Source organism: Cyprinodon variegatus, unplaced genomic scaffold (assembly GCF_000732505.1).
Source record: "Cyprinodon variegatus isolate N-32 unplaced genomic scaffold, C_variegatus-1.0 Scaffold526, whole genome shotgun sequence".
Classification (NCBI taxonomy): Eukaryota; Metazoa; Chordata; class Actinopteri; order Cyprinodontiformes; family Cyprinodontidae; genus Cyprinodon; species Cyprinodon variegatus.
Genome location: NW_015150979.1, coordinates 35,099 through 58,742, shown reverse-complemented (window position 1 = coordinate 58,742; position 23,644 = coordinate 35,099). Strand labels below are relative to the sequence as shown.

General features: G+C 37.7%; 2 protein-coding genes across 3 annotated transcripts in view; one reads left to right on the top strand and one right to left on the bottom strand.

Moving 5' to 3' along the window:
* Positions 1-3,868, bottom strand: part of LOC107095149 — a 12,068-nt gene extending 8,200 nt beyond the window's left edge. The window contains exons 1-6 of one of the 2 annotated variants that reach the window (XM_015391126.1): positions 3,827-3,868; positions 3,368-3,433; positions 2,657-2,888; positions 2,125-2,569; positions 1,479-1,600; positions 1,342-1,393 (exon numbers count right to left, since the gene is read on the bottom strand). In XM_015391126.1, the coding sequence (XP_015246612.1) occupies positions 1,342-1,393; positions 1,479-1,600; positions 2,125-2,569; positions 2,657-2,888; positions 3,368-3,429 (913 nt within the window). In that variant the 5' untranslated portion in view covers positions 3,430-3,433; positions 3,827-3,868. Of the gene's footprint in view, positions 1-1,341; positions 1,394-1,478; positions 1,601-2,124; positions 2,570-2,656; positions 2,889-3,367; positions 3,434-3,796 lie in introns of both variants that reach the window. The other variant, XM_015391125.1, reaches the window with a different exon arrangement.
* Positions 3,869-8,010: 4,142 nt separating this feature from the next.
* On the top strand, positions 8,011-22,907 carry def6 (DEF6, guanine nucleotide exchange factor). The gene is made up of 11 exons (XM_015391124.1): positions 8,011-8,106; positions 12,277-12,417; positions 12,494-12,679; positions 13,161-13,388; positions 13,468-13,614; positions 16,962-17,070; positions 17,148-17,446; positions 17,528-17,694; positions 17,942-18,140; positions 20,745-20,835; positions 22,027-22,907. The coding sequence occupies exons 1-11, from the start codon at positions 8,011-8,013 to the stop codon at positions 22,221-22,223; spliced, it is 1,860 nt and encodes a 619-aa protein (XP_015246610.1). The 3' UTR covers positions 22,224-22,907.
* The last annotated feature ends 737 nt before the right edge of the window (positions 22,908-23,644 follow it).

Genomic DNA, 23,644 nt, shown 5'->3' with positions numbered 1-23,644 from the left:
AAAAACAAAATCGCAACATGGGTTGAAAATAATCCCAATTTGGATCTTTGACAAAAATCATTCAGCCCTAATTTACACGTGCAAACTGGACAACAAGACGCTCCATTAGTACAAACATTTCATTGGTTATGAGTCTGAATATTGCTGTGTTCTTTAGTGCATACCTGCTGTGGCCTCGACTTTTCGATGACTCTTCATAACGGACACTCGCTGAGGCTGCAGACAAGGAAATTCATTAAAATTTGGGTTAGTTGACATTTCTGTGGTCTAAAAACATAAATCTCGTAAAGCACATATTCATAAAAAGCAAAAAAAATATATAATAACCAACTCACCCGATTGCTGCATTTTTTTGAGTTTTGCGGAGTAACGACTGATTGACTAACGTGGCCTATGCCTTCGTTCCGGAGGATGCTCAGCAAAGCCGCCTGATCTTGCCGGAAGTTCTCACTTTCTACTGAAATAAAAGCAGTAATTTAACACAACAACATATTAAATGGTAACAAAACAATAAAAGAAGTCACTCAAAGGATACAAAAAAAGACCTGAATCTAGAATTTTGCTCTCCTTTATTCATTGCAGTGGCGAGAGAATAAAACCCTACATGTTACATAAAGCAGGGAATCCAGTCCTCTACAATTTGATGAAGAGAGAGATATCAGTGCTGGCAACAAACAGCTTTACAGAGAAAGAGAGAAATTTCCCTTTTTAGGCTTGTATTATAGCCAAAATAACATTTTTTAAATACTCGTTATAGAGTACAACTTATCTGATTAATTTAGACTAGGGCTGGGAAATCGATTATATTTGCAATCTAATCGCAATTTAACAAAAATGCAATTTTCAAACCACAGAGGCCCATTACAAATAACAACCATAAGAGACATTTTTCTCACTCAAGTGCTTTAGATGGTGGAAATGTTTTATGCGGGTTTGCTGCCGCAATTAAAAAAAAAGGAAAGACAAATTTCCAGCTAGCACCCAGATCTATGCATGTAAGTAGAATTAAACACAACAAAGATTACAGTAACATTCTGCAACTGTGGGCTTTGGACAAGCAAGCTTTCAATGTCATGAAAAAACTAAAACCTGCAGTATAAAATCTACAAGCTTGTGGTTAGTGCGAAGGAAAAACAAAACAAAAATCGCAATATGGGTTGAAAATAATCCTAATTTTGATTTTTGACAAACATCATTCAGCCATAATTTACACACACAAGAAAATTATCTTTTAAACTTCAAACTAGTTTCCGTGCAAGCTGGACAATAAGAAGACACTCCGTTAGTACAAACATTTCATTGGTTATAAGTCTGAATATTGCTGTGTTCTTTAGTGCAGACCTGCTGTGGCCCCGACTTTTCGATGACTCTTCATAACGGACACTCGCTGAGGCTGCAGACAAAGATATTCAGTGTTATTAAACATTTCTGCAATCTGAAAACTGAAATACATAAAAAATACATCAAAGCCCACTCACTCGATCATTGCATTTTTTGGAGTTTTGCGAAGTTACGACTGGTTGACTAACGTGGCCTATGCCCTCGTTCCGGAGGATGCTCAGCAAAGCCGCATGATCTTGCTGGAAGTTCTCACTTTCTTCTGAAATAAAAGCAGTAATTTAACACAACATATTAAATACAAAATAAAATAAGCCATTCAAACGATACAAAAAAAAAAAAAAAAAAAAAAAAAAAAAAAAAAAAAAAAAAAAAAAAAAAAAAGACCACAAATCCAGAATTGTGCCCTACGTTATTGATTGCAGTGGCAGGAGAATAAAACCCTACATGTTATTTAAAGCAGGAAATCCAGTCATCTACAATTTGATTTGCACACTGGTCCTTACGTACCACAGTCCTACATATTGAGATGCACCTCCGTTTCAGCACACCTGTTTAAACTGATTACATGGCCTCTTCAGCAGCCATAAAGTACTGCAGAAGGCTTTTGGTCGTTAAACGAGTCAATTAAATGTGTGACTGTGAGAGGACACCTTACAGGGGTCCTAAAAGACCATGGATGGAACCTCCATTTTACACACAAAAAGATCATTCTCTTTAAATCAACTTAGATACAACACTTAAGAAAAGAAAATATCAGTAGGCTGGACAAAGATTGAAACTCACCATTTAAAGGTTTGGAATTAGTGTCCTGTTTTGTCAGTGATGCAGTCTCTTTGCCACCAAGTGGATTTGAGCCAATCTCTGGATGAAGACCAGCTCGGGCAGAGGAGATGCTTGCATTCTTGTTTCCCATTTTACGTGAAGTGAACAGGGGATTATTCGAAGGGGCTGAAGTCTGGGATGTGGGTCTGAGCTTCCCTGAAAGGTGAGCTGGATTACTTGTCGCCTTTGCATGGGGTTTCCCAGAACCTCTGGCCGAGTCTGAGCCATTCTTAACGAGACCTGGATGATTATTGGGCTTTTTGTATACACTGTGTTCACGCTCTTTAGTACGAGCCCTTGACTGAAAGGCCATCAAAGGTTCACAGTTACCAAGTGCCTTTCTTGTGTTTTTAGGCTGTGAGAGGTTAAATGGTACAGGCCGGGTACATGGCTTTTTTGTTTTACCCTGTAAGAGGGAAAAATATTAATAAAATTTTAGTACACAAACAAAAACAATTAAAAAAACTGACTGTATCCACAAGGTAAAACTTACAGCTAACGGCTTCTCTTCCCACTTGTTGTAGGACTGCTTGAACTCAGAGGGGACCTGGAGTTTAAGGGACTTTGCCAGAACGGGGAGCCGGCTCCCAACTTGCTGTAAAAGTGGCTTTCGTATAGATTCTGCAGGATTTTTGTTCTCACCATGTTTGCTGGAAAGGTGGAGTGAAGACATAACTTTGGAAAGCTTTGGCTCTGCTTTTTCTATGTTGTCTTCATTCGTCATTCTGTGGGGTGCAATCACTTTTGTTAGTTGAAACCACAATTTTACACAATTCAGTTTTTCAAGTTCATATTCTAAAGGTACCTTTAGTCAATACATTGTAAATTAATAATTTGCTGCAATAAAGCTACAAGTATTTTGTGGCATTTATCAGTCCACATTTTTAAGGCTATATATTGCAAAGCCTTCTTTGTAGAATATATAAAGCTCAACAGGTCTGGACAGAAGTATTTCAAAAGGAAATCTCCACTTTAGTATTTGTTTTTTCTAAGTCTCCAACAGGTTTTCTACCATGATCTCTCATCAGCCTGTATTTATTAGTGTGGATCATCCTGTCATTCATAAAAATAACAGGAGAATGATGCTGATAACAACATGTACCATAATGAGTATGTTTCACAAGAGTCATCTAATATGGATCATTCCTGCTCATCCATAAATATTTGGATCACAGCGAGGAGGTGCTATTTATGACACACTTACCTGTGAAAATCACTAAGGATTTTACTTTGACTTTGCTGTCGAAGGATTGGAGAGGAGTCCATGATGCTGAATGGGGAAGAAAGAGAATGTCAAGACAACAAATGAAGGAAATAGGACATGCTAAAGCAATGTACCATAGAAATTCTTACTCAAGACATTTAAAAAGTAGATAATGCCAAACAAACGTAACGATATTAATCGAAATACGTTTGTACTTATGATCTAATGTTTAAGAAACGGTGCTAAGCAAAGCGATCGCAAAGGAAAAGTCTAAACCCAAAGTTTATTTTAATGTACATAACAGGACTTAACGTTTAAAGCACACGCTACAATCGACCGAGTGGCTAACTGTTCTTATTGCAGACATTTTTAGAAGAGATTAAATCCTTGCCAGTCGATTGAAAAAATCATTAAAATGCGGTTTGCTACCGTATTCCAATTTCGTTTGGCTTACCAGACCTTTTTGTGCCGATTTAAAGCTCCTTTGGTCGTTGTTCTCACTGAAAAAAAATGTATGGAGACTTCCTGGGTTTAAAGCAGTTTTTAAAAAGCGCGCTTCGCCATTGGTTAGAAACTTGACCCAAATCGACCAATGAGTGTGGAGAATTAGGCCGACCAAACAAAGGCAACCAATAAGCATCGGATCTGCACAAACAGCTCCATGGTAACGACGCAGAGGTTGTTTTACCACCTGACGGGTTATTTGCCGCGTCCTCCCCAGATAGATAGATAGATAGATAGATAGATAGATAGATAGATAGATAGATAGATAGATAGATAGATAGATAGATAGATAGATATGTTTATTTAATAAAATAAATACCATTTAAGGCATTAAGATTACTAGTTGACAAAAACACTACTCAGTAAAATTTTCTTGAGTAATAAAAAAAAAATCTACTTTTAGGAGTAGTTTTACTGCAAAATGCTTTTTACTTTTACTTGAGTATAAATCTTTAAAAATGTATCGCTACTCTTATTTGAGTAAAATGTTTGGCTTCTCCATCCAGTGTGAATAACTTAAATTAATAACAAACAATATATTTTAATTAAATCCGAAGTTGAGCGACCCTTGCAGCTCGGGGCAGCTTGGTCTGTCGCGACTGTGGGACCCGTGCACCACCATCCCCAGGCATACACCAGTGTGGCTTAAATCTGACGTTCCTGGCAGGAGTTCTAGATTATTCATATTCCATAGAGCATGCAGACAAAAGCAAGGGCTTCCAACAGTGAAACATTAGATTTCCAATTTACTCCTTTGTCCTCGCTTATTGATGTAACAAAACCATGATATGTATGGCAAAAGATCCGATTTTGATGCATGGCCATGCCAACATGCTTTGATGTAGAAAAATTATTTTGGTAACTTTCAATCTCCTATGCCTGAATTATATTTTAATTGAATTTGAAGTCTGAAACTATAAAGTTGTAGAACCTTTGCAAGATACAACTTGAGTCAATGAGAGAAAATGGCATCTTTGACCCAAAATGGCCGACTTCCTGTGGGGTTAGGACCATGGCTTCAAGAGACTTTTTTGTGCATCCTGTTGGGTTATACGTGTGCATCAAATTTCATAATCCTCAATAAAATCATGGCCTGGGGATATTTTGTTTTTGTCTTGTGGTGAGAAGTCCAAATTTTAAGTTTGTCCATGCCCACATACTTTGTTGCTGCAAAAATCTTTTGACAACTTTTTATATCTAAGTCCTTAAGTCTTGGCTCAGTCAGTAAGAAATTTGCAGCTCAAAAGCTCTTGGAGGAGTTCACTTAGATAAAACATGAAGGAAAAATGCTAATGGCTTTGATTCAAAATGGCTGATTCCTTTGGGCTTTGGGCCATGGCTCCTTGAAACTTTTTGATATAAATTGATATACATTTGATATAAATTTAATTTACAGACCACTTCATTATTTGGAAATCATTCATTACAGTTACGCTGTATTCTAAAATCAGCGCACACATTTTGGTTTATACTGACGTAGTTGCTCCAGTCCTTTGGCTGATGAACCAGCAGGTGGCCAAGGGGCTGAGCTGATTTGGATCATCCCATGTCAATGCTATAGGGGGTAATGTTTTTTTTTTTTTTTTTTTATGTTTTACCCCTTGTGTTTCTTCTCTGGTCTAATTTGCCGTTATTCTTGTCTAGGTTATATTTCACTTTCAGTGTTAAATGAAAGAGCCCTATTTTTTAGCCGCAAACCTGTGCCTGACTGCCCTCACCATCCATCACAACTTATATACATTTAAGACAAATAAAAAAGCAAAAATCATTCTAAGGAGTCAAGAGGTTCAGATGGAAAAAATCTGATAAGAGAACAACTGTTTTAGTCAGGCTTTCCACAAATTTGGCATTAATGCAAGAGTGGCAAGTGGAAAGTTGAAAAGGCTTGTTCAAAGTCTACTACAATGCAACTAAACATGTGGAATAAAAGGCTATGAGGTATCAGGAGAGTTTAGAAATTACACTTCCCGCTACACACACACACACACACACACACACACACACACACACACACCCCACACACACACACGGTGGTGTCTGCATTATGCTGTGGAGCTACTGTTCTATCTGTTTCACTGGAGATAGGGAAAGTGGATGGGCATAAATGCAGGGAAAAACAAGACAGAACAGAATAAAAGCATATACGGTATGTTATGTATAGTGCCATGGAATGAAGCTTGTAAACTGTGTGACAAACATATCATACTGAAATATAGCCCACAAAAACCCAATCAAACTTAAAGTGTAACTCACCCTGATTTCATGACATAACATATGCAGCACTAATTTTTAAATACGGTTAGTGCCAAGTGACCATGAGGGGCTATCTTAGCTTAGTCATTAGGCAGCGGAGGACAGGATTACTGGCTGAGAGGCAAATAAGTGAATTCTATTTATACCTGAGCATGGGGACCCAGGAACCCAGAGTGGCAGTCTATGCTTGAACCCAGCACAATGCCCTAAGCACTAGGCATTGACTTCCCAGCACTGCGTGTCCCAAGCCCACAACATCATCAGTGATGCCTAACACCCCCACCGTGGCGTGGACTGTTCTCCCTGCTGCCCTCTGAGAAGAGGCGTCACAGCATTTGATGCAGTTCTGTAAAGGCGTCTTCCCCACGGCCATAAGACTGTTGAACTGCTGAAAACTCTAATCAAGTCACAAATCGAGACTCTGCGTCACACAGAAAACATCATACTTGTCCTAGATGTTGAATCTTCAAATTAGAACTCAAACTCAGTTGTAGGGTTCTAAAATCAGTGAAGCCGGCCTGACTCGCTGCATCCTTAACATTTCCAAAGACAAGTTATCCAGATGATTCGTCCAAAAAAATCCACGGAGACGTTATTGCATTTAAAAATCTTTTAGTGAGTAGATAGGATAAATGGGTGCCAAACATACATACAAAAATAAGGACGACAGAGGTCAAAAAACCATTTGGCTCCACTCTGTGAGATACACAACAACCAAACTCCCATGATGCATCATCCTTAAAAAGTGATACGTATGCATCCTTAAACCAAAGAAGTAATGATAATAATAACAAAATAACCATAATAGCTAAATATACAAATTCCCCAAATTAGTATGAATTACCAATAATTTCAAGAAAGGTTAATTTAGCAAGAAAAACACAAAACATTAACCATAATGCGTACCAAGAAAATCACAAAGTGTAAATTCAGGCTCCTACATCAGTGTTTCTCTGCATTTTTGCACCATATCTATTTATTTTTTTGCACTGCTCTGAACCTTCCATATCAATGTCTTTTTACACCATGTTTCTACCACACTGTTTACATTTTGATCACTGCTGCACTTTATGAATGGAAAGCTGCTGCTCATTCACTGTCAGAAAAGTGTATAAAAGTACATTTTGTTTTGTAAACACTATGTGTATACAAAATGACTAAAGTTTGTCTAATGTATTTATTTTGTTGTTTCCTAATGGTTGATATTTTTTCTATATTAAATTTCTGTGTTTATAGTATATGGTTATTTTGTCTCAGTTCACCACACATTGTGTTAATTAGTTTTTCTCCTTCCACTTCCTTGCTTCCCTTCTATGGTAGCTGTTCTCTGCTTAGAGCATCTTTCGGTCCAACTATGTGGGTTTTCTCTTGGTCCTCCTGCTCACAACCAAAACAATCATGATTGTAAAAATCATAACAGACATAAACAAATTTCAGCTTAACAACTATAACCTTATAGTAATTTAAAAGATTTAAGCTTTTTAAGTAGTTTCTGTTAAAACACACCTATAACAAGTGTAATAATGTAGTAATAAAAGCAAACAACCGTAATTTTAAAATGTCTCCTCCTAAGTATTACATTACCTTTAAGTGCTCAGATTTTTTATATTTTATTTCAGATCCTAATGTCCGTGTTGTGAACCTATTTTTATTAGGTGTAAGTTTTTAAGTCTATCAATAAGTGAGAAAGTCAGCACCCTCCCTTTTCCATCATGTAGACGTCCAGCAGGTGTCACTGCCAGCAGTCTGTAAGGCCCTCTGCTTGCCTCACAGCTGCAGCACCCAAGTGCCTTTCTGCCTGTCACCCAGGGGCCCGTGTCAACAGCAGAGGGAAGAAGAAGACAGACACGTAGAGGAGGAAATCAGAAAATAACGGCTCTGCAGAAATGGACCTGCGCTCTGAGCTTCTCAAGTCCATTTGGTATGGATTTACTGCCCTGGATCTAGAGAAGAGTGGGAAGGTGTCCAAGTCTCAGCTGAAGGTGAGTGAAGAGACCTCTCTTCAAGAAAGGAAGACAAGTGATCTTTTGTATCTGATGCCAAGATTGTCTGACTTACTGATGTCGCTTCATTTCCTACAAGAATCCACTTGCAACAGATAAAAGTTTTTATGTATAGAACTAAATCTAACAAATAATTCTATATTTACTCAGAGTTCATCTGAGTCAGGAAATGAGGGTTAAGTCTGTTTGATTTCCATCATATTTCCTGTGTAATGGCTTATTTAAAACTGCAGCAACGAGGAACAATTTTGTTCCTTATAGGTCAAGTGAAATGCTTACAGTGCGTAAAAAAAGGCACAATATGCACCTCTGTGGAAAGCAGCACGAAAGTAACAGTTTGCTCTCAGTCTGCATATGAATGGGGTCCCTCATCATCACCACTGGACCTCCATGTGCCGTCTTGCAGTGCAAAGGGACCTCTGACACTGGAGAGCAGGCTGTTGAATAGAGTATGTTCACAGCATGTACGTCAAGCAGAACATTGTTGTAAATGAGAGCAAGGACAAAGTGGAAACATGCTGCTGATTGTTGCGTCTCGCACTGGGGCCTCAATAAAGCCACTGTGCTGCTTTTTTTTTTTTGTTGATCTCACTGTTATGTCACTGGGTCTTGGTGTGGCCAAAGCTCTGTTTTCCATCCACCTCCATGTTTCTGAATTGTTTGTCAAAGGCTCAAGGCTTATAGCAAGTCAGCCCTTATGACTTGGCTTATCCCAACCCCCCCCAGCATCATGCAGCTCAAGTAGAGGCACCTTGCTCTGTGGAGGCGAGCACTTTGCATGCTGTGGCCTCAAAAGCTAACAGACGTTGTAGAGAGCTGGAGACTGGAGACAGGATGTGGTTATGGCTCAGCTCTCAGAAACTAGGTGGCTGATATCGTGCTGCAGATGTCTCAAGATGTTGCACTCCCTCTGTGACGGAAATGAAATGCAGAGGGAAATATATGCTTGAATAGAAACATAATAGTGGTAAACCCATCATGAAGAATTAGTTTTTATCTTCCAATAAATTTATCATTTCTCATCCCTCATTTTTGGAGTAAATTCTGCTTATCTGTCATTCTCCTTTGTTCATTTGACTTTGCATCACCTATGGCTATACAGGCCCAGGCTGCAAGCTTCTGAAAGTGTTGAGCCAATGGTATTAAATTGAACAAGAAATAAATACATGACCTTGTTGTCAAATTTAGTTCTTCCCTTGTGTGCACACTGCTACAGGAAATGCTGCTTAGAAAAAAGGTGCACCCCTAAGAGAATTGCGTGCATTAAATGCCACACGTGGTGTGACATGAGAAGCTGTAGGTTACTGGCTCTAATGAAACCAATAAGCACACACTATGTAGCACATGGTTACATTTGAGGGGAGGTTAATTGAACATCTCAGAGTAATGCAGAAATTTGGTTACAAAAATTAATAGATTTTTGTGTTGTTTCTTTTGTATTTTATTCTAACCTCATGAAAGACAAAAAAATCAGTTTTTGGCCCAATGGCTTTGAAAAAGCAATACATGTTTTGATGGCATGGATTCATTCATAATTCTACTTCAGAGAAGACTGCAGAAATTGGATGATATTTCTTTTGATGTCCTCATAACATAAAGAATCTTGGAATTATTGGCCAAAATCTGTGATTACTTTTCTTTATTTCTAAAGCATATAGGTTTTCTGCACAGTCTTGAGAAGTTAGGATAATCTGTCTTGAGAAGACGCAACTGAAATTTTAATTCCTGACACCATATTTTTAAATGTGAGGATTTATAAAAATTATGGACTAGCTATATTGATTTATTAGAGATGGTGTTGTGAGATGGTGTTTAACTTCCATTTCACAAGTTATCTTTTATTCAGTTGTGTAACTGATTATTTTCTTTTCTATTTACCCCCAGATTTGGGATCAATCCAGGCTCATTCAACAGCAAAAAAAGCCCTTTTGGCCCAGATGCTCTCATATATCAGAGTTTAAGTCAACACCTGTTGTTCTTACTGGAAATATACCAAGAAAAAGAAGTTTCTCTCAGAAACCAGTTTCAGAATTCTGCATTTCATGATCGATGTAGAAAATCTTAAAAAAAAAATGTTTCTTCATAAAAATACAACTACTGAAAAATTTGTACTCAGATGTCCATAGTGTTACAAAAACCATTGGAATATCTATGAAATGTTTTTTTTTTTTTTAAATGTGTGTAGTGTTTTGATTTATTCACATGCAGTAGGAAGTTTTTAGATAAAGGTTAGGGATGTCTGGATAAAACAACCTCCTCTGTCAAAGAACCAGCAGCACATTTTCCTGTTTTAATTTGCCCTCCTTAAAAAAAAAAAGATGCAATCTGCAGGTCAGACCGAAATAAAAAAACACCACATCTACATCATTACAAACCTGATTTATTTCAAATTGGCCAATATGATTAAAGTAATTATATAAAAGGCTCCAAAGTATCCTGTCTTCGATAACATACTATAGCCTTCTAGATAACCCCCCCATGGATTTAATGTGTTTTAACCAAAGCTGTGGGTTCAATCACTTTGGTATGTTGGTTGCTTCCTGCATGTTAGTGGCTATTCCCTCTTTAATCATAGGATTAAAAATAAAAAAAAGTTTAATTTTCATTTATAATCTGTCACAGTCTATAAAACAGCTAAAGTTTAAGATATGGTTAGTCTCAACATCAAGGGATGGGTTGCAGCAAATAAAAGAAAATAATCAGAAATATTTTGTACAACTGATTGTTTTTGTTTATTTTTCTTTCTCGAGGATACATGAGAAAATCATTTTCTAAAGCAAAAAAGTTTCCGCAGCTGTGATATATGTCAAACTGATGTTTACTATAAAGGCCGGTGCCACTCAAACAGTTTAATGGATTACTGGTTATTTTCTTTCTTTGTGAAGCTATAAATCATCTGAAAGCCACAGCAAATTAAATATATAAAAATATAAAATTCAGCTACTTTTGCATGGATTCGCATGAACTGAAAATATATTTTTCCTTACATCCCATCATGACTGGATATAAATTCAAATAAACATTGCACCTAAATGCAGAGATGTGTATATTTATTAGCTGAGCTGTTTCATAATGTTTAATGCTTTGAATAAGAAGAGCTGGAAATGTGTCTCATTTGACCAGCATTTTTATGAATTAAATGCTGCTCCACTCACTTTATTCAATCTTCAATTAATGCTCAATTAATGCACTTTTTGTGGTACTTATGTTGTGAAGGCAGATAGAAGCCAATTTGGATGTTTTTCATGCACTGTTTTCTTAATGATCTGTAGCTTTCTGAGGACTTTTAATGGTTTTTCCAACAAGATATATGTGCAAAACAGACAGATAGGAAATTCTTCATCCCAAACCTTCTTTTTACATTTTTGCAACCCGGTCAATTCTCTTAAAGAAATGATGTGGGTTTAAAAGGTGCAGCAATCATTTCAAGTTGATGATTTCCAAATACAGGTTTCATCTCATCTGGACGGAGCTAAAAATAGCAGCGCAAACAGCTCATCTCATTATCTTACAAAAAACCCCCCCACAAATTACCAGCAGTGATGGTTATTATACAGTATTCTAAACTCATAATGTAGCAATTACACAAATTATAGCATTAACATTCTTTTTTTATCTGGCAAAGCTATAACATATCTGGAAGTTAGAGCAACAATCATGGTATCCCATGATTATATGAGCCATTTCAGAAAGTTTGTACAATATTTTGCAGTTAATCTAAATTTTTATCTTATTCAGCTTTTTATTTCTATGGATTAGATGCAGCTGATGTGAAAAAAAAAAAAAAAAACGACTTTAATAATTTACCTGAGCACTAACTATTAAAAACATGTTTTTTGTTTTCCTCAAATAATCCTTAAAAAGCCAGTTTGAATTTTACATTTTTTCATGGAGTAGTTACCATGTACTTCTTTGAAAGCTTGTGACATCTTCTGAACTCCTTTTCTTTTCTTGTTTCACAAACCAAATGTGAGGGCAGATGAGGACCACAATATGAATATATTTTACTTTTGTTTGGGTGTTTTTAACCCAGTTTTTTTATTTTATTTCAGTGCTTGCTTTAAAAATTGTAACTTATGTTTAGAAATTAAGTTCTTCTGCATTTTTCTGTTTTGTTTTATTATTTCCTTTTTTCTCTTTGAATTTCAGGTTCTTTCTCACAACCTTTGCACCGTCCTGAGCATCCCTCATGACCCAGTGGCTCTGGAGGAGCACTTTAGGGATGACGATGACGGCCCAGTTTCTAGTCAGGGTTACATGCCTTACCTCAACAAATACATCCTGGATAAGGTGAAAGCAAACAGCATTGCTTTATGTCCCGTTGTTTTCAATAGCTTTTTAACATTCTCATCTCTGTATCTCTTAGGTCGTTGAGGGATCTTTTAATAAGGAAAATGTAGATGAGCTTTGCTGGACTCTTACGGCAAAAAAGAATTATCAGCCGGACAGAAGCAGCAGCTCAATTCTGCCAGACCGGGATGCTTTTAGACTCTGGTGCCTTTTTAACTTTCTCTCTGAAGACAAGTACCCGCTGGTCATGGTTCCAGATGAGGTGAGTTCAACCAGAATATGCATTAGTCTTTTTGCCTTCTTTTTTTTCTAGCTCCACCCTAAGCAAAAAAAAATGCTAAAGCCAACCCACAGAATGAATTTGTATTTCCAAAACCCACTATGGCATTGCCTGAAACTCAGCTTTTTTTCACCCTGCAGTGTGGCCTTGTTTCTCACAAACACCATTTTTGGTTTCATGTCGTGCATAATTTCAAAGCCTCTGCCAAGTGAAAAACCAAAATGTCAAAGTCAGGGTATTTTCTTTAACCCAAGGTGTACAAAAAGGAATTCTTTCAAAATGATTCATTTGAAGCTTAAAATAAATCTAGCAAGAAGCTTTTAATCCAAAATATTTTATAAAGCCTCCTCTTTATCATCGTTGCTTATTTAAACAGAAATCCACTTAAAGTAATGTTTTGTATTTTGGTGCAAATACAGACAGTTCATACAGGTAGTTTATTTCTCCCCTTTTTTCCCGTCAGGTGGAGTACCTCCTTAAGAAGATATGCATGGCAATGAGCATTGAGTTAAACTGTGTTGAGCTCGATGACTTCTTCTCTCAAGACTCAGGGCAGCAGAGCGGTATTACTGTCTGGGTTTTCCTGGAGATGATGAACTCTGGGAAAATAACCAGAGGAATCGATAAGAGCATCATCAGCATGGCAATAGAGGAAGTATACAGAGAGATAGTTGGTGATGTTCTCAAAGAGGTAGGCGGACAGAGAACGTTGCCCACGTTGTATTCCGCTTTATATCATGATGGTATATTAACCTTTTTGATTCATGCAGGGTTATTTATGGAAAAAAGGCCAGCTGAGGAGAAACTGGAAGGAACGCTGGTTCACTTTAAGACCCAGCAATCTGTCCTACTACACAGGAGAAGACCGTAAAGACTGCCAAGGCAATATAGTCCTGGATGGGAACTGCTGTGTGGAGGTAAGCAATGCACAATGCTGAAAATGATATTCTTTTCCTGTTTGTCAAAAAACAAAAATAAAGAGGTGGGGACTTCTCTGAATTTCAGAAGAGGACATACAAAATTGTTACTCGCTATTTAACAGCTTTTATCTTGTTTTTTAATCCTTCTGCAGCAAATAAAAGACAAGAAAACAGCTGTCGTAAAACTGTATTAAATCGACAGTTCCCAGAAAAGAAAAGAAATACTTGATTAAAAGTTTCTTTCAATTGACTTCCCAAAAAAGAAATAAATCCTTTTGGGATCATTACTGTCCCCCTGTGCCGTTGATATTATCTTGAACAACGTCCTGCTGTGATAAACCAGGACTTCACTGTAAAAAAGATTAATCTATGTTTTGTTAACCTTGTTTAACCTGTAACTATCATTTTACATTATGCATTTTTATCTGAGGGCACTGATATCTGCAGATCACCGTGACACAGCAGGCTTCTCAGAAACAAAAGTAGAACTAAGTAGACAAAAGCTTTCTGTACAGGTGATATTCTAAAAACCTTTTTTGTTTTTTTGCACTCAGGCAGTACAATTGAGTTCTGATATTTGATACAATGCCATGTCTCTCAGTGGATGTTTTATATTTAAAAAAAGACAGTTATACTTCAGTGCGTGCAGCTCAGTCATCGTGACAACTCGGATCTTTTCATTTCACAAGAACCTGCTTTAAAAACTAACACTGATATTTTGAATTGTGAGATCAAAACTAGTTGATAAGAAACAGCCAAGCGATATCTCTTCTCTGCAGCCTGGAGGGGATCCATAGTCAAAAATCTTTATTGTCACTATGTACCCAGAATGACATTTTGACAGGACCATCAGTTCAGAATGCACATTAAAAACAAACAAAGAAAAGCAGATTTAAAACATGCATACAAATTATTAGGCCTGTTACAAAAAAGTGGATCGCTAAAGTAGCTGACAAGCATTCCCTTGGTATGAAACGTTTACATTGTGATGTAGCATCAGATGCAGCTAATGCTACAGTAGAGCATCTGATAAACAGACGTTGGTCTGGAAACAGACTTTTTTTGGCTACAGGGGGTTGATTACCCCCACTGCTCTAGGGAAGAAACCCTGTTTGTTCATTAAGTCCCTGAAATGTTTTCCTGAAGTTGGAAAAACAACTCTTAGCCAAGGTGGGTGGGCTCTGTTGCAATGCATTTGGCTCATCAACCAAGTCAAGACCTGGCAGACGACATCCCACAATCCTCTTTGCTGTTTCTCCCAACAGTAAAGAAATATTAGGTAATGTAAAAACGCTTCACAATTTAATATCTTAGGTCACATTACATCTATTAATTTAATTAAATTTAGTGGCTGGCTAGTTCAAGTGGTCGGTCATACAAATCTCACACAGGAGTCCGATACCACTTCTTTGTGCGATTTCACTCCTGGGTTTGAATCCCCGCTGGCGGGAATAAGCAGCCAGTGTGGATCCTTAGGCAAGACCATTTACGCTAATGCATACTTTTAAGTTGCTTTGGATAAAAGTGTCTGCTAAATGCATAAACCTTATTCATATTAGCATCTTTTCAGTAATTTTGCTGACATTTCCAACCAAAGATCAATCTCTCATTACGAATACAGTTCAGTTCAGGCATTTGAATGTAGAAACATCACACCCTAAGTTCAAAGGGAAACAGTAGCTTTATTTTATTGAAGAGGTTTTGCCAAAATCTTTCTTCAGTTCTGACTCTGAACATAGTTGAAAATAACGGTTTATAAACTGCAGTCAGAATAATCAAACTAAATGGGCCATTTGTGAGTCCAGTCTGCTAAGTGTTTGGCTGAAAGTCGCTTGACTATCCAAACATAGCCATAACGGTGTTAGGGGTCATTCAGCCAAGGTGTCAATTGCTGTAAAACCACATGTGGGGACAAATCAGGGTCACACGGTAAGTGTTAGAAAGATCAATCTGAGGCCACTTCTTCTGTTTAGTGGTGTTTTTTTTTTTAGGTCTAACAGAGAAATAAATCAGAGAAGTGAAACGTCTTCAAGAAAAAGTCCAGCTGTCTTAAGCTCTCAGCAATGCTTCTGATAAATGCTAAGTTGAGCCAATTTCATATTCAAATTATTAACTGAGGCAAAAATCATATCTCTTTTATCTACTCAGTCCTTTATGTAAGGAATATTATTATTAAAACGTGTGAGTCTGTTAATCCCTAATATTACCTTCCTGCTGAGTGTCAGAACTAATGTTTTCCCAAGTAGTTTATCTAATTAGGACAGTTTCTCTATCCGTATATACAGTTATCATGTTAATTATGCACATAATAGAGATTTGAGAATGACATGGGGGAGCAGACAGAGTGGATCATTCTTAACAGTGAGCTCTCTGTTTTTTTTATCTGGGACACTGTGATATATTTTGATCTGGCTGGAGCCATGGATGGCTCCTCATATGCAAACGTTTATGATGTAATGATATATAAATATTACTAAACACTTTGCCTTTTAGGAACTCACTCTACTTTCTGATCCTCTGCTTGATGTTGCTTTTTTTTGTTTTGTTTTTCTATGGCGAAGCACTTTTTGCTCTGTGGCTGGTTGCTTTTAAGGGCTATATGGCAATGAATGTGTTCAATCAGTCTTGGAGAATGCTTTAAAAAACACAAAGGGTGAAAAGTTTTTTATATATTATATTTATACATATATACATATCTAGAAAGAGAGAGAGAGAATGCATGTTACTGACTAAATCAATTCAGCAAGTCCAAAACAAATGTAATCTCAAGACACTCCCTAAGATTAGCAAATCCAATGTGAAATGTCCAGAAATATTTGATCAGATTGCTTCCATACAATCCAGTCATGTTCACGTTTTCAGGTTGTAGTATATTCCTGTTTGATTCTAGTTCTAATGAAATGCATTCACATTCAAATTGTGGTAAAAGAAGTTACTGATCTAAGTTAACTGCATTAATTTTGCAGCAATCCTTAATCCTGAGCATGTGGGGTTAGTAGAAAGGAACAACTACCTTTACACAGAAGCAAACCACCTGCAGGACTTGGTTCAATATTAGCAGCTATTTGAAAAGTCCAACTGGGGGTTTAAGAGCAAAATATATATTTATACAAAAACACAAACAAACTGCTCCAAGAGCAATTTATATGGTAAAGAAAAAGAAAGTTCAAAAAGATAAAAGCAGCAGCTCAGTTTTGGCCTTTTGCTAAAGGGGGCATACACTATATGGGACAAAAATGAGAGTACATATTACTGAATTAGCTGACTATTATTTATTTATCTAAATCTATCAGTATATAACAATATATTGCATGTAACTGATCTGAATGTGTCTGTCTGACCAGGTGCTGCCGGACCGAGATGGGAAGAGGTGTATGTTTTGTCTGAAAACTTTGTCAAAAACCTATGAAATGAGTGCCTCGGACACCAAACAAAGGCAGGAGTGGACTGCAGGTCAGAGTAGGCGGATGTTCTCAGAGGCACACGGCAAAATTCAAAGACTTTAAACTTCATCCTTTTCCTCTTCACAGCCATTCAAACAGCCATCAGGCTACATGTGGAGGGCAAAACATCTCTGCATAAAGATCTGAAGTATAAGAGACGTGAGCAGCGTGAGCAGCGGGAGAAACGACGACAGGCCAAAGAGGAGGAGCTGCAGAGGCTTCGGGCCTTGCAGGAGGAAAAGGAGCGTAAGCTGGCGGAGCTGGAGCTCCTGAAGGAGGCGCAGAAGCAGGCTCAGGTCCTGATGGAGCAGGACGAGCAGAGGAGACGGCAGCAGCATGAGCAGCTCCAGCGTGCTCTGGAGATTCAGCTCCGAGAGGCAGAAGAGGTGGGCAGAGGTGGAAACAGAGGATAAACATAGAAAAGTGGAAATTAGTTCATCTTTAAATTCATTTCTGTTCCTCTCCAGGCCAGGGTCAGTATGCAGGCAGAGATGGCTCTGAAGGAAGAGGAAGCAGAGAGGCAGAGGAAGAGGATCCTGGAACTAGAGGAGATGCAGAAACGTTTGGAAGAGGCACTGCAACAGGAAATTAAAGCCAGACTGGACGAGGAGGGCTTCCGTTATGCTCAAGCAAGGTAGAAGTCCCAAAGAATATTCAGCTGCAAATTAATACTGTGGTTCAAGGGGCATTTAATGTGCAGACAGCAGATTTCAAACACTTCGGTTCATGTTGGGTTTTGTTCCTGAGGAAGTTGGCCTGCTGGCAGAGGAAGTTGCCAACAGTTTGTCTGTCCTTGTGCTCTATCAGCTAAAACTCTCTGATCCCATGGGGCACAATGAAGACTAGCGGTTCAACAATCTCATATTTGTGTTACTTTTCAGGTTACTGTCTGAGGAGGAGGAGAAAATGAAGGCCCTAATGGCCTTGCAGGAGGAGCAGGAGGAGTACATCCTGAAGACGCAGCGGGAAAAACAGGAGCTGAAACAGGAAATGGAAGCCAAATCTCGTGCCCTGGATGAGGCACAGAGGCAGCTGGAGGAGGTCCGGGCCAACAGGCACAGGGTTGACCAGGACGTAGTGGTAAGTGAAGAATAAAACACACACACACAAAAAAAGTTTTTCTTTTGTTTAATAATCAGCATAGGCTTTCATTTCTCAGGGAAAAACATGTCAGAAGTCTGGTCTTTTAGGCAAAAGAAGGAAGATTACCTAAAAATTTTGAGCGTTTCTCCTATAAGCTAAAATAGAACATGCCAAATTGTGTCGTTTAGATTATTGAAAGAGTTAAATAATTAACTGTTCCAAAAACAGCACTTATTGCCATGACAAATAGGATTAACCAGAACCATGTCCTGGTCAGAAAAATAGGAAATGTTAACAGGAAATAAAGCATTTGTGGAAAAAAAGCTGAGACTTTCTTGTTAGGTAACCTAAACTGGGAAAACTGGAGACCAGTTAGTCGGCAAGAGATCAGATGGAACATTTATCTCTGAGTCTGTTTTTTGAAGTTTTATATGATAAAAAAAAATGTTTTTGTTATCAAGTTCATCAATTTAATTAACATCGATTAAGTTTAAGTAACATCAACAAAAACATTTGATACACAACTTTACAACTTTTACTTTCACAAAAAATTAAAACCCCACATATTGCTCATCCTTGGAAAACCATAATCCAACCAGCCTGGTATACACAAATGTATGTTTAAAGTAGTGCAGTAAAAACTTGAGAATAGAAATAACTTAACTTTGGATATTATAATCTTCCATTTAGTTTTCAAAGATATCGAGCTCAGATTAAGATTTTTCATATTTATATTAAAACAATGCAAAAGACAAACAACAGAATTAAAACATTAAATGAAAAAAAAAATTGCATTTAAAACAACCCATGCAGTATTACCATGTTATGGCGCAAATGTTTTTCTCAACATTGCAGAAAATCTACTCCAGTTATCCTCAAATTCCTTGTCCCATCCTTTATGTAGGTCATTTCCTATGTCCCGTGTATGCAACTATGCATTACAGCCGGTGTGACTACTTGTAATGCCTGGACAGAATCGGGAGACAGTTTAATTAATTTCAAACAAATATTAAGTGTTTAAAGAATTAATCTTAAAGTTAATTGGTAATGCAAGAACTGAAAGGAACTGGAACCATCATGTGGAGGAGAACAGGGTTAGTGGCTGAGGACAACTCTGTGGTATTAAAGGTGAACTAAATGAAAGCCACTAACCTTCTCAGAAGCCATGAAGTTGTGCTGGCTCTGATGATTGATCCCATTAACTCTGTTTGGCTGATGTGGATCACAGTTTCTAAATCTTGACAGTGCTAGAAAGGGCAAAGGCTAGCAGGGGAATCATAGTCAGTCCGGGGGTTATTTAGAGGGAGTTCATAGACCAGAGGGCAGGGGGTTAAAAACAAGAGGGGGATGCGGAATCAAGGCATGATAATTGCCAATAGGAGTCACACTAACTGAGCTGAGGTGTCCAGAGAGACAGAGGTGGAGATAAATCCGAGATCCAGGCTTGAGTCATACACAATAGACAGAACAATCCAGACAGGGGCAGAGACAAACAGACTGGGTCCTGAGGCAAGATAGGAGGGGAATCTCCAGAGATGACAGAAGTATCCAAAATGCAGGAAAAGATCCAGAACAGATCTGGAGGTCAAACAAGGATTGCTGGATGGTCAACACACTGAATGGCTTTCAAGAATCTGGCAGTTTCCTACTGGGAGAACCAGGAATATTTAGTGCTTTCCAGTGCAGCAGAGGGAGTAGAGAGTGATGTCATGGTAGAGCACATAGCAGCTTCTCAGGCAGGAACAATCAGGAATCATTACAAATATTCACTGGTTTGTATATGTTTGACTTTTTTGTGTAAATTCTGCTCTCAGCTCACTATCACATGGTATTTAATTCAGTTTAGTTTATTATAGTTTATTCAGTTTAGTCTATACATACAGTAATATAGTTCACAACAGGTGTTATCATAAAGCCCTTTATAAAATAAACTCATCCGGTTTAGGGCGTGTGGTGGCCTAGTGGTTAGGGCATTGCGTTTGGAATCCAGAGGTTCTGAGTTTCAGCCCTACTCCTACAGACTGCCACTCTGGGTCCCTGAGCAAAGACCTGTCTTACTATATATTACTATACTATATACTATAATAGTCTGCCTTACTATGGCAGCAGGTGGTGATAGTGGACGGTTGATGACATCGAGCTGTTAACTTATCAGATAGCCGTCATGCTCAGCATGCATGTGGCAACAGCAGAAAGGAAAGATTGTCTGAGTCTTATGAATTTATCATAGTATCAGTCAGATGAGCGTGCAGCCGATTGTGGTTGATGGATGCTCATGCTGGTGTCTTCCTGCTAAAAGGAAGTAGTTGTTCTTCACCATAGCTACATGGTTGCCCAGGATGTGGGTTACAGGGTCTCTTTTGAAACATCAACAGAATAAAGCAATGTTTATAATACAATGCAGACACTTTTGTTTTAAATTAAATGTAGCATCTGTACATAAACGCGGATATGAATTGGATTTGATAGCTCTGTGTAACTGGGTATTAAACACCTTCTTGTCTCATGAAGCTCACTGAGAATATATCTGTTATTGAATATTTGTGATGTGCTTTTTTTGTTAAAAAGCTGTTTTAGAGCTTTTCTCCTTATCTTTGACAGGCTGCTCAGAGGAAACTTCGCCAGGCGAGCACAAACGTCAAACACTGGAACGTCCAGATGAACAGACTGATGCGACCCATCGGACCAGGCGGTAAGCATGGATCTTGGTATAGAGAAGCCAAATTTTATTATTCAGTGAGGTTAACCAGATGTGACACCGCAGGAGGCTTTGAATGCTCTCAGTTAGATATAACTTGTTTTAAAGGAGTGCCCATTAATTTCCCCCTGTGGTGTTTATTGTTTATCTTAATAGTTTTGGTTGTAACATATCAGCTTTGTTCCTGCCCCAGGAGGACATTATAAACCCACTTTAACAACTATTCACTGAAGTCTTCCAGAATACAAGTGTTTTATTAAAAGAAATTTTGTTTTTTTGGTTATTTTGTTGTGATCAGGGTTTATACCTCTTCTAATTTGGGCAGCAGTTGCCAAAAATAGTGATCAGAACCACAATCATGCAAAGTTTTCTAATCACAATAAAGATTGAAATTAGATTACACATGATATTTTAGCATTGTTTGATCTTGTATCTATAATGATCCATAATGAAATGCTTACTGATGCTTTCCATTTCAGAATTGCTGCAGACAGTGTCCTTATATGGAACGAACATTGTCAGAACTAAAGAAATATTAAACTGAAGGAGGCATTTCTTCCTTCAACTCTAAATATTTTTTGTTTTTCTTCCTTAAAGAAAATACTCACAAAGACAACTTTTCTAAGGATCGGTTTCAAATTGAGTAATCAAGGCTTTTTTAGCAGCAGGCTCTCACGAAGACACAATTGGTTCCCATTTAGCCAAACCTTTTGTAAAAGTAGCGAAAAATGACATTTCTGCTCCAAAAAAAGTTTGTCTTTAAAATACATCTGCTCTAAAGCTTGGCAAAAATTCAATTTTTCAGGCCGTTATAATTTTTTGCCCTGTCTCATATTGGCATGACTTTCCTCTGCTGCAAACAGGTTTTATAGTTTGAAGTGAGACATCTTATTTTGCCTCATTTTCTCTGCTGATTTAAGCAAAGTACACTGTCATGGTACAGCTTGAAACAGCATAAAGTCCTCAGTAAATCTTAGAAAGAACCTATAAAAGACTGGATTACCTAAAAAGATGTTCAAGAGACTTATCCTAGCAGTACAATATAAAGTAAATGTGGTTCAATTCCTCTTTAAAATTATACTTCCTCTATGCTGTGTTTTTACTCGCTAACACATTTTCTCATTACCACAGTTTTTATATGTCTTAAATTGGCTATAATTCAGTTGAACCATTTTTGTTCCATAGAGAAAAGGCCCTCTCTGGGGAGCTCTTTCCAGGCCTTCCAGATCCCGACACAGAGGGACCCAGGACTGCATCTCAGAATGAGATCCGGATCCGAGGATCAGAGCGAGGAGAGCAAAGAGAATGTGAACAACAGAACTGAGTGCGACATGGAGAAACGGCACTCGCACGCCTCCAACGGAGACATGGACATCCCCTAAAAGCATGAATCATTAGAGCATAAGAGGCTGCTCCGTGTACTCTGACGTGTTTTTTTCTTTCTAACAGGAAGCTCAGTATGATAAGTGTGAAAGGCAGTGGGACTTCTGCACTAAAAACTGAATTTACTTTACTACCGTTTTTGTTACACAAAGAATTTACTGACCTCAGTGCAAAACAGTAACATGTTTGAGATATTTCAAAGGACAATGCTCAACTAATACATTTCCTGGCCCTTGCATGAGGTCTGACGTGAACGGAGAAGATACCTCGGTGCATGTAAAAGAACCGCAAAGTAAAAATATTTGAAGTGCTAACAGCAGACAGAAAACAAATGAAGCTCATAGTTTGGTAAATTAAGAAAGCTTCCCATGTGTCCTTTTTACATATGTAATTTTCTGAATTTCTTTCTTTTTTTTATATGAGTTTTTGATGTACAGAACTGTTTCAGTATTAGTTAACAGAATAATTTTGCTCCTGACAAACAGGAAGCAGAGCGCGAAAGAGAGAGAGGAGGGGACACAACTTCCTGTTCCTAATGTCACCTAACATGAGTGTAAATAAAGAAGAATGTGAATTGATGTCATGACCACATAAGAAAACATTCTGTCATGAGCTAGTTTGTGCAGCATTGAAATTACTAGTCTTCCTATAAATAAAGTATTGTAGGTGATGCATGTATAAAAGATGACGTGAAATGAAATTTTTTTCTTGTAAAACTAAAGAGGATTCAGATTAGGAAGTTTACACCCACTCTAAAGTGGGCTGGTCGTGAGCTGCATGTCTGCTTTACTTTGAAATCCAGCTTACCTCATTTGTCAGAATAAAATGTGTCACCAATGACTCATTTGACACCTTTGGCCTTTAGAGCCTGAGTGAACAGGGACATCAACTGACTAAAAGCCCTTACTACAGAATCTAGCTGTACTTTTTGTATCAATAATTATCTTTAAACAAACTTTTAGTGCAAATCTGTCTAATTTGTAGGGTTTAGTTGTAATTCATTGGATCAAGCAGCATCAATTGGATATATTATAACTATCTGTTCATCCGTAGCAGAACTTATTTTCTTAGTGATGATAGAAACTTTTTTTGCTTAACAAAAGAGAGCTATAACAGAAAAAAGTGTCTTTTTAAACGGCTTTAATGTTTATTACAGCAGGTCTAAATCTGTCAAATCAGACATGCATATTAATATTTCCATATGGTATTGACTTTATTCCTGCAGTATCTTTTCTTTAAAGTAAAAATAAACAGAGCTGCATGTATGAATAATTATAATCCAGCCAGGGGTGGTTTTTGAGCTGTTTTTCAGATAATAAAACAAACTGTGCTTGTTTATAGTTTGAACTTTTTGTTGTTATTCTTGCAATATGCATAATTGCAACAGGTCTGACTCTGCAACAAACTATTAACTTTTGCC

Coding starts and splice junctions, on each gene's coding strand:
- def6 (XM_015391124.1), top strand. CDS start 8,011: ATGGACCTGCGCTCTGAGCTTCTCAAGTCCATTTGGTATGGATTTACT. Junction 12,418..12,493: donor ACAAATACATCCTGGATAAG/GTGAAAGCAAAC, acceptor TGTATCTCTTAG/GTCGTTGAGGGATCTTTTAA. Junction 12,680..13,160: donor TGGTCATGGTTCCAGATGAG/GTGAGTTCAACC, acceptor TTTTCCCGTCAG/GTGGAGTACCTCCTTAAGAA.